The following is a 14,713-nucleotide window of genomic DNA, read 5'->3' as shown; positions in this document are numbered from 1 at the left end:
GGTGGTGGGCACCTATAATCCCAGCTACTCGGGAGGCTGAGGCAGGAGAATTGCTTGAACCTGGGGGGCGGAGGTTGCAGTGAGCTGAGATTGCACCACTTCACTCCAGCCTAGGCGAAAGAGGGAAACTCCATTTCAAAAAAAAAAGAAAGAAAAAGAAAAGAAATAAGAAAAAAGTCTGTACATGTTCAGTACAAATGTAATTTAAAAAATATTTTCCATCCTCCATTGGTTGACTCCACAGATATGGATCCAATGGATATTGAGGGCTGACTGCACCTTACTTTTTGTATGGCAATATTCTTCAGTTTATAAAGTATGTATGTTTACCAATCCTGAAACTATCCATCAAGGGACCCAGACCAACAGACTAAGGCTTTGCTGGGAAGGAGGGTGGTAGTAAGGCCAAGAGGAATTCCAGATATGAGCCTTCATTCTCCTATCCTAGAAGTCATGGTGCCCTTTTAGAGTTACATGGCCAACACTGAGTGATTCCAGATACCTCATCACTTCTTTTCACTCCTAAGTTTCAACTATTGAAAACTGCAGTTGCCCCTACAAACCTTCACAAATAACCATCCTGAATAACAAATGAAAGTGACTACCTAAGATGGTACGACCTGAGCAGGTGGTTTTCTTCTCAAGGCAGCCCCTTAAAGCTAAGACATCAAATATTTTTAAAATCTTGCTTTGATTTAAAGCACATTTTCCCTGACACCTTTTGTCAATACTATTACCTTATATTATAATGAAGATCTTAACTAGAAATACATTGGAAACCTTGGATTCCCTTTGAAGGCCAGTTAATGTCTAATATAAAGGAATGTATGAACACTTTTACTGTACAAGAGGCTGGCTTGAAGGCTAAAGATCAATACAATTAAACCAAAATGAATAAAAGAAGGATCAACTTACCTGTTTGTTTCTTTCAAACCAATGTATGCTTGTGCTATTTCACCTTTATCTTTCATTTTTTGTACATCTTCCAAAAGTATTGTGGAATCTGTCATTGTATTCTGACAGGGAAATAACACATTTACGTATTAAGGTTCAACTCAAAAGCTCTGGACATATAACACATTTATTTGGTATAATTGGGGGACGGGGGTTATGTGCTCCACCACACCTGTGACCCACCAAAGCATCAGCCCCAACCTCATGTAACTGCAGAGGGGAGTTTGGCCCAGGTAGTTAAGAAGAGGTACCTTCAGTTTTTCTCCTGAGAAACACTAGCACTCTACTACAAAGGTGAGAAGATTCTAGAGTGTCACAGCCCTGTAAATAAAATCACTGATGGGCCATATATGTGTTTTACATTATGTGAAAAAATATATATATTTTTATACAGTATATACATATAATATAGTATATACAGCATTAGAAAAATAAACAGGCACCTATTTAATGGAATGTACAAAGCCATTCTTTCTACTACTTCTTGACTAGTTACAATGAGCAGATGCCCCAATAAAACACTGAAAGTCTGACATAAAGTTCACTTTTTCATTAAAAACTCAGAAAAAGAAGGTAGTATTCAGATTATATGCTTCAGCAAAATTAAGTTTTTTCTCACATTCAGTTCTTTTTTCCTCTAGTATAATATAACATAGTACTTAAGCTTTTGAAATAAACATCTGGCAGGTCAGAATTATTAATTATTTTATATAAAAATAACTTTTTTGCCAATATTTTAATTTTCTTTTTAATTTTCTCCGTTTAGTCAAATCTGTCTGGCAACCAATGTAATTTCAAAATCTCCTTCTATTCAGCTACTCTATCTTTCTAGACAAGAGTAAGAGGTAAGAATCACTGCTGGCAAACCACCATGGAACATGTATACCTATGTAACAAACCTGCATATTCAGTACATGTATCCCAGAACTTAAAGCAAAAAAAGAACCCCTGCCGTGTAGCTTCTAAAAAATAATATACTTCAGAACCCAATGGCTTTGTCTAAATGGAAACATTTCCACATAAAATTCAACTCAAAAGTTTTGGACCACATATTTGTCTAAACAGTATATGTCTGATTCTTTAGTAAACACGATCTAAGCTCAGGCCTTGCAATGAAACAGACTTAATAAAATACACTTCAAATACCATGATCTTAAAGACAAGTTCCAAGATAACTTTAATGCCAATTAGAGACTTACAAATGCTTGTTTCTGAATTTCAATGTGTATTTTAAAAATCCTTAAAAAAATACCACTTTTCTCTTAATGCTATCCTTTCGTAAGTTTATAAATGCTTCCTCTGAGAAGATCAACTATAATCTCACGAAATATACTAATAAATAGTTTACATTTTACTGAATTTTAAAAATCTTTCCCATTAATACCACAGAGTATTTTTTTTAGCTATGTTTTGTAAATATTTTAGTACCTGTTTTACAAAGAGCTTCTTTTTTCTCTTTCTCTGAAAGGAATAAAATCTTTCTGTTTTATAAAGGGCCATACTGAGATTTTTAAGACCCATAAGTAATAACTTCCAAAGACCCAAGTGTTTACATCAAATAATGCTATCTGTGTGCTCTGATATCTCAGGACTTACATGGTATGGTTTTGAACTTTTAGAAAATGAGGTAACTTGATCAAATTAGCTAATCCAAGAGAAGAAAGCCTTCTTAGTATGCTTCTCTCCTGGATAGTAAGTCACCAGTTCTTCCCTCATTCTGACTACCTTAGCTAAAAAGTGGCACTTGGGGAATGGGATCAGATTTGGGCCACCAGCATTTAGGAATTTCCTGACTCACTGCTCAAACTTTGTCTCTCTTAAGCCTGTGACCAGAAGTTCTAAAAGCATTGTGTTATATAGGAAAATTCCAGCAATATCTGTCACTCAGTACATAGAGAAACAAGATATGGTAGAGAAATCTGACTTTGCAACCTTGTCACGAGCCACTTTTCATTCTAGCTGTGGACTCTACACTCAGGGAGATGAAAATGGACAGCAAAGAACAGTGTGCTCAGCTCCTCAGGCTCCTCTTCACCCTTAGCCAAAAAGCCCGCCACTGGTAGGTATGAGAGCTCAGGAGAGCCGGTGCTTTTGAGTGTACTCCAAGTTAAGGGCTTCCCTCCCCAGCCTGTGGACAGCCCACCAGAAACTACGGCAGTGAGTCATAGAGCTGCCTATGAGTTAGAAGTCATGGAGTCCCCTCTATAATCTAGACCGGAGCCTATTACAACCACTGTTTCCCTACTGACTTCCCAAATCAGAAGGAGTCAAATCGGAAATTCACTTACAAATATCAAAAAATATCAAAATAGACTTGGACAGAAAGCATCAATTGCCTTTATTGGGGGATACTTGTAAACTAAAGTTAGGATTAAATAGAAGTATTTACTAAAAAAAAAAAAAAGTATAATTACCTTGTCATCCTGATAATCACAAGTCAGCAAGCACAAAAAACAAAGAAAACAATCAACCCTTAGTTCCATAAATAAATTTCATCAATGAGTTCCTATCATAACAGATAAAAGCTAATTTAAAAACAGCCATGAGTTGTTTCTCTAAAATTAACTCTATATATATATTAACATTCCTGGAACTGTCATAAAACAGATCCTAATATATATTTATGTGCTGACAACTTCTATTTCCAGGAACAAATGCTTGAAATTCTTTTAAAATTGTTTTGATTTTTCTGGTTATAAACTATCTTTGAGTATGTGAGAGAATGACCCTCCTGTTAATGTATGTGGGTGAAATTCTTATCGTAGGTCTGTGGAGTTAAATTTATGTTCCCCACAGAAGTCATTTGTCCAAGGGAAGATTCCCAGAATACTCTAGAGGTGGAGCCAATACACAAGACCTGCCTGGGCTGGACCATCCCCTAGCTCACAGGGTGTTGCTCATCACTGCCCTGCAATGCAGTGGTGACATGATGTGTCTCTCAGACTAGAAACTGAGAGGGACAAACAGCCCTGGGGAGTCTGGAAGATCTTAATTAGTGTCAAGGGCATTTCTCCTAGGAGGGGACACGAGTGCTACCATGTTTAGGCTGGGAGCTGAGGAACTTAGGTACCTCAGTTGGACAGGGTCAGCCCATTAGGGTCAAGAGAGCAGCTGTCACATGGGGTACGTGAGCTGGGCAAGGGAGAATGTGTGATAGCAGAACTATGTGCTCTGTTAGCTGGACTGTTTTTATGTCCTTTGCTTCATTTTTCTTTTCCTTTCTCTTGATTTTTACCGAAGTTTCTTGTGAGATTACCACATTGCAACCCCATAAATATATACAATTATTATTTGTCAATTAAAATTTTTTTAAGAAAGAATACTAATTTGTCTCAAGAGAACTAGAGAAAGGAATCTTGATTTTTGGACTCTGCTCAAGCTAGATTGCAAGCCTTGTTTCTTGAGGCCCAGCCACAGTGGTAGCCAAGGGAACCAACTGAGACAGCCCTGGGGTAAGGTGCAACCTATATGGCCAAGCTCAAATGGGGGCTCTTCCCATTTCTGGCTTAAGGGGTTTATGATTATGATTATAATTATTTTGAGACAGAGTCTTGCTCTGTCGCCCAGGCTGGAGTTCAGTGGCACGATCTCGGCACACTGCAAGTCCCGCCTCCTGGGTTCACACCATTTTCCTGCCTCAGCCTCCCAAGTAGCTGGGACTACAGGTGCCTGCCACCACATACAGCTGATTTTTTTATTTTTAGTAGAGACCGGGTTTCACCATGTTAGCCAGGATGGTCTCGATCTCCTGACCTTGTGATCTGCCCGCCTCGGCCTCCCAAAGTGCTGGGATTACAGGCGTGAGCCACCATGCCTGGCCTGTGATTTGCTTTAAAGTAAGAAAGCCCATTTCTCTATATAACTCCACTATTACTGGAATTTTATTCCCCCAAATTAGTCAAACATCTTGTTTTTAGAATTTGATATTTTTTGGACCAGTGTTGATCTCAGGTGTGACTTGCCTTCAAGTCCGATTATACGTGCCAGGCACAGTATCTAAACTGCATGCAGAAATATCATTTCTAAGAGGAGTACTCTCAGATTTTCAGGCATCCGGCTCATTATATATCATGGATTTTTTTATATGACACACCACACAGTTGGGATGCTTGATTGCCTTGAGTCCTGTGATGCTCTGCTGCATGCACAAGGGCAGGGAGGCAGGCCAGGTTTTCAAGGTGATCACTCAGATTCCCTCTGATGGCAAATGACAGAAAGGCCCATCTCTCATCAGCATATGGCAGCACTGGGTCTCAAATGAAGGCAGGGAAGGACTTCAAAGGGCCATCTATATCCTCAGTGCGGGAGTCCTTTCTGTTGAATCCTTAAACAGCCCCTCCCACTGGGACAGCACCCCCCTACTAAACAGAACTGCCTGAAGTGAGCAGAAATCATCTCCATGTAACTTCCACTCACTGATGTCACTTCTAACCGGTTCATCTGTTACTTCTCCAATTAAACCAGCTATTTTCAACAAATGATTTTAAAGTTGTATTTAATGCCTTTCTGCAGTAAGAAAATTTAGAGATTTTTGTATTTAATAAAATTTTATTTTAGATCAAAATTTATTGTGGCCAGATTACTACAAAAAGATTAATTTTAAAACTCATGAGAGATGAAACTTTGTGATCATTTGGGATTCCCCTGGCTTTTTGCTCATTCCAATTTATACTTACAATAGTTTTAAACAACACTGGGATTTTTTTTAAAAAAATGATGAATCGTCAATTAGATTAAAAATGCTCTTAAGTGTTTGCTGCATTATAAACTGGAGGGAAAGGATAAGAAGATACTGAGGTCAGTCCCCGAACACCCAGTTTAGTTGTGTGCTTGCGCTTACCTTGGGTTGAATGGCTTCTTTCTGGCTCACCAGTTGAGACCTTAAGATGAGGACTTCCTCCTTGCGGACATCAAGCTCCTCGCTCACAGAGGTCAGCTGCTCCATGAGGACACGGTAGGCAGGTGCACCTGGGGCGGTCACCTCTGGGGCACTTTTCTCACTGAGGGCCTTGCGCAACTCATTTAGCTCATTCTTCAGTTTTTTGTTTTCTGATTCTAGTTCTTGACGCTGTATGAAAAGACAAAGAAAAGTTCATTGCTGTCATCCTCAACTTTACATTGGATGCTCAAACTTCTCCCAAGCTGGCAGAAGAATTCTGCTGAAAAAGTTCATCAGAGTTACCCTAGTGAATGGCTTCCTAGGTTCTGCCAGGAGCTCTGCTCTGCAAATTAAGAAGTCTGACATCAAGTAGAATTGAGTAAGGTCAATGGAAGTTTGCTTCATCGACCCAAATTCCAGAGTCAAATGTAGTATTCTGGCCTGCCCAGGGTGTGTTCACTGGCATGGAGAGATTGCTGAGTCCCAGGGGGTGAGTTTAGCCAGTACTATGGAGCCTAGCTTTTGTTTGCAGATAAATATATGGGAAATCTGAGGGTCCAGCTGGCCAGGATATTTCCAATGAATGATTCAGATGGGTGGATCTCTGAAATCTTTAGTAGTCTCCTCTTACTTCCTTTATAAAGCAGAATGGAAAGACTATTGAAATGTTAGGCTTTTAACTTCTAATTAAAAAAATTTACCATATCATTCAAACTGGTAAAACTCCCTTTTGTGTCTAAATGACAACAAATAGTGCATTTTTCAAACTTCTTTTCTGTGTGACACACTTGTGACATTGTGCGCAGAGCCTTGGGAGGCAGGAGGCAAGGCTGAAGGCCTTCCTCCAGCCATTCAGAAGGATATGCACATCCTCATCCCTCCAATAGTTCATGTCCTACCAGCCAGCCCCTGCCACCAGTTAGTGCTGCCCACTTCATGCTCCATTCAAACAATGGCAATAAGAACCCAGAATAAGTGCCACTGACACTAGAACACAAGTGTCACAAGATACTGGTTGGGAAACATAGATGCAGACAGGCACTTAAAAGCACCATGGCGCCTCATTTAGCACAGGACACAAGGCCTGATGATACTGAAACACTTGTGTATAAACATTGAATATTTTATTGTTTCTTCCCAGAGACAAAATCTTAGGTTTGTAGCACCATATCAGTCCTTTCAATGTGTTATATTAAAACTATTTAGGCTGGGCACGGTGGCTCACGTCTGTAATCCCAGCACTTTGGGAGGCCGACGTGGGCGGATCACGAGGTCAGGAGATCGAGACCATCCTGGCTAACACAGTGAAACCCCGTCTCTACTAAAAAAATACAAAAAATCAGCGGTGGCAGGCGCCTATAGTCCCAGCTACTTGGGAGGCTAAGGCAAGAGAATGGCATGAACCTGGGAGGCGGCGCTTGCAGTGAGCCAAGATCGCACCACTGCACTTTAATCTGGGCGACAGAGCAAGATTCTATTTCAAAAAAAAAAGAAAAAAGAAAAAAAAAACTATTTAAAGTCCTTCTTTTTTCTAGTTTAAGAATATATAACCCTTTCTTTCATGAATTAATCTATTCTTTTGTAAAAATGAATGCTTTCTCCCTTCCCCGTTCTCTCACCAACTGGTAATCAGATTCTTATTTCTCATTTCTGTAACAGAAGACACATAAATGTCATTACTTTGATGTGTAAACTACAAATGTTTCCCAAATTTACTGTGTATCAGAATCACCCAGAGGTCTTGTTCAAACACAGATTGCTGGGGCCCACCATCAGAGATTCTGATTCAATAAGTCTAGTAGTGTGAGGCCTGAAAATTTGCATTTCCAACAAGCTACCAGGTGACATTGATCCTGCTGGTCCAGGGACCATATTTTGAGAGCCACTAATCTACTACTTTGTGAATCCAGGCTTCATTCATACTACAGAGAATTTTTTATTCATTCATTATTGTGTGAAGCAGGAGAAATCTGGAGAGCAGATTCCTACTCCTATGTCTGGTCTTCCCCATCATACCCAAACGAATTTTTATAGTGGCAGATGCTAGAGTCCACGTCCTTTACTACCACAGCTTCGAACAGCAGCTACTTCTCCTGTTCCTGTTTAGACTAAAGTCTAGCTTACATGAAATGTAATTTATAAAAAGAAACAACACAAGAAGTAATGCTGAATAAGGCTGAAGCTAGGACCTCTGGTGCAATTTCCAGCTCTTAAAGATGTTCTCTGAGAAAAAGAGAGACTCTGAGTGGGCCTCTTCCCAAAAGAAAATATTCAAAGTCTTGAGCAGAAACTCCCCATTACCTTGAGTGACTCATATTCCAGTTCTGCACCTCTAATTTGTGGTCTTTCTTCTTCCTAGGGAAAAGTTAAAGTAAAAGTTTTATATTTTAATTGTCACATTTTTACTCTTAAAATATTTACTTGCTCTACAGAAAACGGTGAAGAGAGTTTAGCCCTCACTACTTTAACCAAGTGCTGCTTGGATAGGCTGGGCTGAGTCCCCACTAAGGAAGAGACTGCTGAAATGGACATAAAGCCCAGCCTCAGCTCTGCGGATGGGCTGTGCTGCGCACCTTGGCCTTGCTGCGGAGCACCTGCTCCTCCTTGCGGTCCAGCTCATCCTGCATCACCTGCTTCTCCTGCTCCAGCTCTGTGACCCGCTTCTGGAGCTTAAGGAACAATGACATGTCCAGAGGTACCTTCTTCTCACTTGGTTCCTAAACCCCAGGAATCACAAGATGGTCAAGACAAGCCAGAAGACATACAAGCCAATGAGAAAATGACAAACAGCTCAATGGGAAAATAGGCAAACTTACAGAATAAGAAATACAAACATCTAGAGGATATATTTTAAAAATGCTCAACCTAGCTAACAATGAGAGAAATGCAAATTAAACAACAATGAGCTGCTACTTCTCTCCTATCAGATTGGCAAAGACTAAAAAGATTCATAATGCTCTGTGTTAGCCACAGTGTCTCATATGATATTGGTGGAAGTAAAAGCAGGCCTTTGAAAAGCGCAATTTTGCTGAACTTACTAAAATTTAAATGTGCATACCTTTAACCTAGCAAATCTACATTTAGGAATTAATCCTACAGAAATACTTACACAAGTGTATAAAAATATACGGAAAAAGATGTTCATTGAAGCATTTTTTTTTGTAATTGCGAAAAACTGACAATAATCTGAATGTCAGTCAATAGGACAGTTGCTTAAATAAATCATGGTATAGCCAAACTGTGAAATATTTTTTAGCTGTTAAAAAAGAATGAAGTAGGCCAGGCACGGTGGCTCATGCCTGTAATCCCAGCACTTTGGGAGGCCAAGGCGGGTGGATCACAAGGTCAGGAGTTCAAGACCAGCCTGACCAACATGGTGAAACCCCATCTCTGCTAAAAATACAAAAATTAGCCAGGCGTGGTGGCACACATCAGTAATCTCATCTATTCAGGAGGCAGTGGGAGGAGAATTGCTTGAACCTGGGAGGTGGAGGTTGCAGTGAGCCGAGATTGCACCACTGTACTCCAGCTGGGGCAGCAGAGCGACACTCCATCTCACAAAAAAAAAAAAAAAAAAAGAATGAAGTATATCAACATGAGCAGATAAATACATCTTAAAGTATTACATGAACACACAAACTGTAGGACAGAAAATACATCTTGTTTTTGTTAATAAAACACAAACGTATGCGACTTTTAAATGTATACCTAGCACATGCATATAAAAATTTGGAAGGCCATCGATGGTTATCTCAGAGGACGGAATGTACTATGGGAAAGTCATTTTTTACATTGCACATTCCCATATTTAAATTGTTTACAATGGACAGATTCTACATTTACAATCAGGAAGAATGATTTTTGAAAATATGAAATGCCAGCATAAATATATTGAGATCACACAGAGAAAACTGAAATCTGATAAACCAAAACATATACAGTCAGCCCTCCATATCCTTGGGTTCTCTATCTGTGGGTTCCACATCCTCTCAGATTCAACCAACTGTGGATCAAAAATATTCTCCCCCCAAAAAAACTCCCAAACAATAAAAATGAAAATGATTATCACATTTTTACTGTTAGAATATTTACTGCCTCTTCAGAAAACAGTGAAGAGAGTTTAGCCCTCGCTACTTTAAAACGCTGCTTGGTTAGGCTGGGCTGTGTCCCCACTAAGAAGAGACTACTGAAATAGACATAAAGCCCAGCCTTGGCTCTGCAGATAGGCCTGTGCTGTGCAACTTGGATTTTTATTACAAATAAATAGTTATTATATTGTATTGTTTACATAGCATTTATATTGTCTTGGGTATTACAATATGCTATATTTGTCTTAGGTATTAAATAATGTTTTATTTAATTATATATTGTCTTAGGTATTAAACATATATTGTCTTAGGTATTTACATAGCTTGTCTTAGGTATTAAAAGTAACGTAGAGATGATTTAAAGAATATGGAAGGATGTACATAGGTTATATGTAAATACTACTGCATTTTATAAAAGAGACTTGAGCATCCTTAGATTTTGGTATTCATGAAAGTCCTGGAACCAATCCCCTGTGGAAACCGAGGGACGACTGTATAGTTCTTAATAAACTGAAGGATAACCTAATAACATTTTAAAAGTGTGTCAATTGGTTCCAAAACAGAATCACAATGAGACCTACTAGGATAAATAAAGGTACACTAATTAAAGCTAAAAAACATGGAAACAACTAACCATCATCATGGAAGTTGTGGATGCCATAATCGTTTTAACATGTTTACCTAAGGTTTTAATTTTCAATGAGGTAAGAAGAGAAATAATTGTACTGTTAGAATTAATGTAGAAGATAGAGTCCCTTAGAGAGAGACAAGTGGGGCTGGAGGAGTGAGAGAATGGCAACAATCATTTATTTAACTAAATGGTCAAAGTGTAATTCTTAAATGATTGGTAAATCTACCCAACTGTTTAAAAAGAGAATGTTTACTTTTGCTTTTCTGATATGAGAACAGAATAAGCTTTTACAGAAAATTTAGGAAATAAGAAAAGTTCAAAGAAAAACACAGCCATAATCCTAACTCCACAGAAAAACTACAATTTTTTCTCAGTCTTTTTCTCTATGCATCTATAGATTTAAAGAATTAGAATAATATTGTCATTATAATTTTTATATGATCTTTTAAACTTGGCATTGCATTGTTTCCCAAATTTATAAAATGATATTTCAATATATAGACAGGTGTGTCACCATTTGCTTAGCTATTATTTTACTGATGGGTGTTGAAGTTGTTTCTAATTTTTTGCTATTGGAATATTACTAAAATAAACACCCCAGTATATAAATATCTAAACATTAACTTCTTAAAAGTCCATTAAATTGGGCCAATTTACACTTCTATCAGCAACCATCACCTTGCCTCGAACAGTAGTGACTATTATAATTAAAAAAAAAAAATAGCTCAGTTAATAGACCAAAAGTGGCACTTCATTGTTGATTTAATTTGCATTTCTTTGACTTTTTTTTTTTTTTTGGATGGAATTTTGCTCTTGTTGCCCAGGCTGGAGTGCAATGGCACAATCTCAGCTCACTGCAACCTCCGCCTCCTGGGTTCAAACAATTCTCCTGCCTCAGCCTCCTGAGTAGCTGGGATTACAGGTGCCTGCCACTATGCTTGGCTAATTTTTTGTATTTTTAGTAGAGATGGGGTTTCACCATGTTGGCTAGGCTGGTCTCGAACTCCTGACCTCAGGTGACCCACTTGCCTTGGCCTCCCAAAGTGCTGGGATTACAGGCATGAGCCACTGCGCCTGGCCTTCTTTGACTTTTGATGAGATTGAATAATTTTTATTTTCAGGAATTGTATATTCATTAGCTACCTTTGGTCTTTCGTGAACTCAGAGTAGTGTTAAGTGTTATTCCAATTCAAAAACAACCTAAGAAGAATCAATTGAACAAAGAAGTAGGCATTTATAGGCTGTCAAAGTCATTTGTCCACGAATTAATTACAGCTGAACTTTTTCTTTCTGCCTACTTTGTAATACTTAACAATCAGAAAAAGTTTCGGTATATAATCTTTATAATAAAGTGTGTCCTGACTTAGCAGAACAGATATAACATCTTGCCTCAACATGCAATCACTACAGAATTTCATTCATATAAAAATTCTTTTCTATACGTCCCCCATAAAAATTAAGCATAAAATACTTATATTGACACTTATTTACAATTTAAACATTCCATATTATATATTTTAATGTTTGTTCATTTATGAATGATGTACATGTCCCTGAAATTTTAAATTATTTAATCTTTTCTTACACTGTCATAGAACCTTTCATTCCAGAAATGAATATAATACTTCATTCATTATACCTAAAATATCACTTGGAAATCATTCCTTTGAGCCTTGAATGGGCACTTTTTGTTTAAAAGGAATCCTCTTATTAAAATGGGATGGTGTTTTGACAACTAGAAGTAGCAAAAACAAAAAAAAAATGAAAAGAAAAAAATGTGATGGGGTAACTCTTTAGACATCGGCTAATACTACATAAACAACTAGTTGATTGCTGGACAAGAGCAAAATTCTGTGGATAAGAATATTAAAATAGAAGATGGAAGATCACAAAAGATTACATATGAAAAATGCAAAATGATTTGAGGCATAAAGATTGGTAATTATTTAAGAGTGCTCCCGATGGTACCCATTCTGAGCCCTGATGACACATCTAATTAAAGAGATGGTATCTAATTAAAGAGATGTCCTCGCTATACCCCATGAGCAAGAAGGAAGATTGGGCCATCTGTCACAGAGAAGTTTCTGAGGTTTTGTTTCACTTTCTTGCCTTAGTAAGGACTTTGTCACTCAGGGCTTTTCTAAGACAGTGAAGCTTTTTAACTGGCCTAAAAAGTAACACTAATCTCTCATCTGAGGAAAATCAAAATAACTGAATTTATTCACAAAATTACCACCACTACAGGCCTGGCAGTCATTCTGAAATAACTCCTAATGATAGCTGAGAAAGTTCTGGTGACCCTTCCCCAGAGGTGAAAGGTGTGAGAAAGCTTGAGAGCAGAAGCAGAACAGGGATCATCAGTCAAGGGCTCCTAGAAGAGGTGCACACCAAGCAGGAGGAGCACTGGTTCCAACGCAATGTCAACCCAGCCCCTGAAGATCGGCAAGCTTGGGAGGGCTGCAAAACAAGTGGGACTGGCAGGCGAATTCTCCAGAGAGCTACAGACTGGTTTCCGGCAAGCACGCCCTTTTTATCATGGCTTCCCCCTACCAGCAGAGCTGCTAAAGTGGTACTACACTGGAATAGGCAGTTTGTAAATGTACTTCCCTCCGACTATTGCAAGTGAGTACTCCCACTGAGATCAATAGGATGTAATCCTAAAACCTTCCTATCTACTGAAGGCTCAGAAGTTCTAATTTTTAAATCTTCAAAGTCTAACTTTGTGGTATTCTGCAAAGATGGCACCAATGATTCTTCTCAACATACAAGTCTTTCCTCCCAACAAGAGATGGAATCTATCTCCTTTGCCTTGAATATGGGCTGGCCTTGTGATTTTCTTTGACCAGAATGCGGCAGAACTAACACTGGGCCAGTTCTGGGCCTAGCTCTAAGAGGCCTGGCATCTTTTAGTCTCTCACTCTTAGAACCCACCTACCTGCTGCTGAAGAGAGGCTACATGGAGAGGCCCAGGGAAGAGAAGCAAGCACTCTACAGAATGCAGCTACATGAGGCACTCCGACCACCACCACATGGAACAGAAGAACTCCCCAGTCAAATCCCACAGAATTATGAGTAATAATAAATTATTGTTTTAAAAAAACACCAAAATTTGAGTTTATTACATAGCAATAGATAACTGGAAAAACCTCTATCCTGCTATATACTGGCCATACTGTTATATCCATGGGCCCCAGCCAACGTTAGCTACAGATAGAAAAGGGATTGGAGAGTTGCAGTATAGAATCCCTGGATGGAAGTCAGTAGAATATAATGGCTTAAGAACATGAATTCTAAAGAGACAAGCCTCAGTTAGTATGCTGGATCTACCATTTATAAGCTGTGAACTTGGACAAATTACTTAGCCTTCTTGTATGTATAATTCCCATGATATGACATTCCACCTATATAACATTTTTCTTCAAAATTAACAGAATGAGATGGCAGAAACTTCATTCTTAAGTAGAACTAAGACAAGAAAGGAAAGAATCACTCAATTTCTCTAGCTATTCTACCAGAAGCTGTCTATTTCTGATTTGGCCATTTTCAAAGAATATAATATAAAAATAGGACAGTTGTGCCTGAATTACCCATTATTAAAACTATACCATATTTAAAAAGATCTTAGAATTGGTTAGGAATAATCTAACTGAAAGTCACTATACTCTTGGAGTTACAGTAATAACATCATTTTGGTTTCATACCACATAACACAAAACATTAAAGCAGATTTCTAAACTATTTTCCATGCATTTTGTAGAAGAAAGTTACATTGGTAAAAACCGGCATAAAACAGAGACAGCAGTTTTGCCAAACTCTGGGGCACTGGTGTTTATACTATTCAAGGACAAAGGGCTTACTTTAAAAATAATTTACCTCTGTCTACAGCGGTGGTCCATAAAGTAAATAAATAATAAATAAATAAAAATAAAATAATTTACCTCTGTCTGAAATAAATTCCTGTACATATATCATGTTAGGGGTAAAAGAGAATTATAAAAATAAAATCTCACCATCAAAATTGTATTAAAAATTAAAATTTGTATTGACAAAAATATGCAATATGTATGTACACAGCACTTAAGTGTACAAAAATGTAAATAAGTTTGTATCTATAAGTCACTTATGAAGAATAAATGATTCAAACAAATACTATGTTTATGA

The 14,713-nt window shown here is 38.1% G+C and overlaps 1 protein-coding gene across 10 annotated transcripts in view; it reads right to left on the bottom strand.

Annotated features, from left to right (window-relative positions):
* Positions 1 to 14,713, bottom strand: part of MYO5A (myosin VA) — a 229,535-nt gene that overhangs the window by 38,660 nt on the left and 176,162 nt on the right. For 5 of the 10 annotated variants that reach the window (XM_063640681.1, XM_055279175.2, XM_055279180.2 and 2 more), the window contains exons 26-30: positions 8,407 to 8,550; positions 8,135 to 8,188; positions 5,795 to 6,022; positions 3,369 to 3,377; positions 916 to 1,016 (exon numbers count right to left, since the gene is read on the bottom strand). In XM_063640681.1, coding sequence (XP_063496751.1) covers positions 916 to 1,016; positions 3,369 to 3,377; positions 5,795 to 6,022; positions 8,135 to 8,188; positions 8,407 to 8,550 — 536 coding nt within the window. The remainder of the gene's footprint in view (positions 1 to 915; positions 1,017 to 3,368; positions 3,378 to 5,794; positions 6,023 to 8,134; positions 8,189 to 8,406; positions 8,551 to 14,713) is intronic. The other 5 variants (XM_055279177.2, XM_055279178.2, XM_055279179.2 and 2 more) reach the window with 2 other exon arrangements.

Source organism: Symphalangus syndactylus, chromosome 5, assembly GCF_028878055.3.
Source record: "Symphalangus syndactylus isolate Jambi chromosome 5, NHGRI_mSymSyn1-v2.1_pri, whole genome shotgun sequence".
NCBI classification, from domain to species: Eukaryota; Metazoa; Chordata; class Mammalia; order Primates; family Hylobatidae; genus Symphalangus; species Symphalangus syndactylus.
This window is presented reverse-complemented; position numbering and strand designations above follow the sequence as displayed.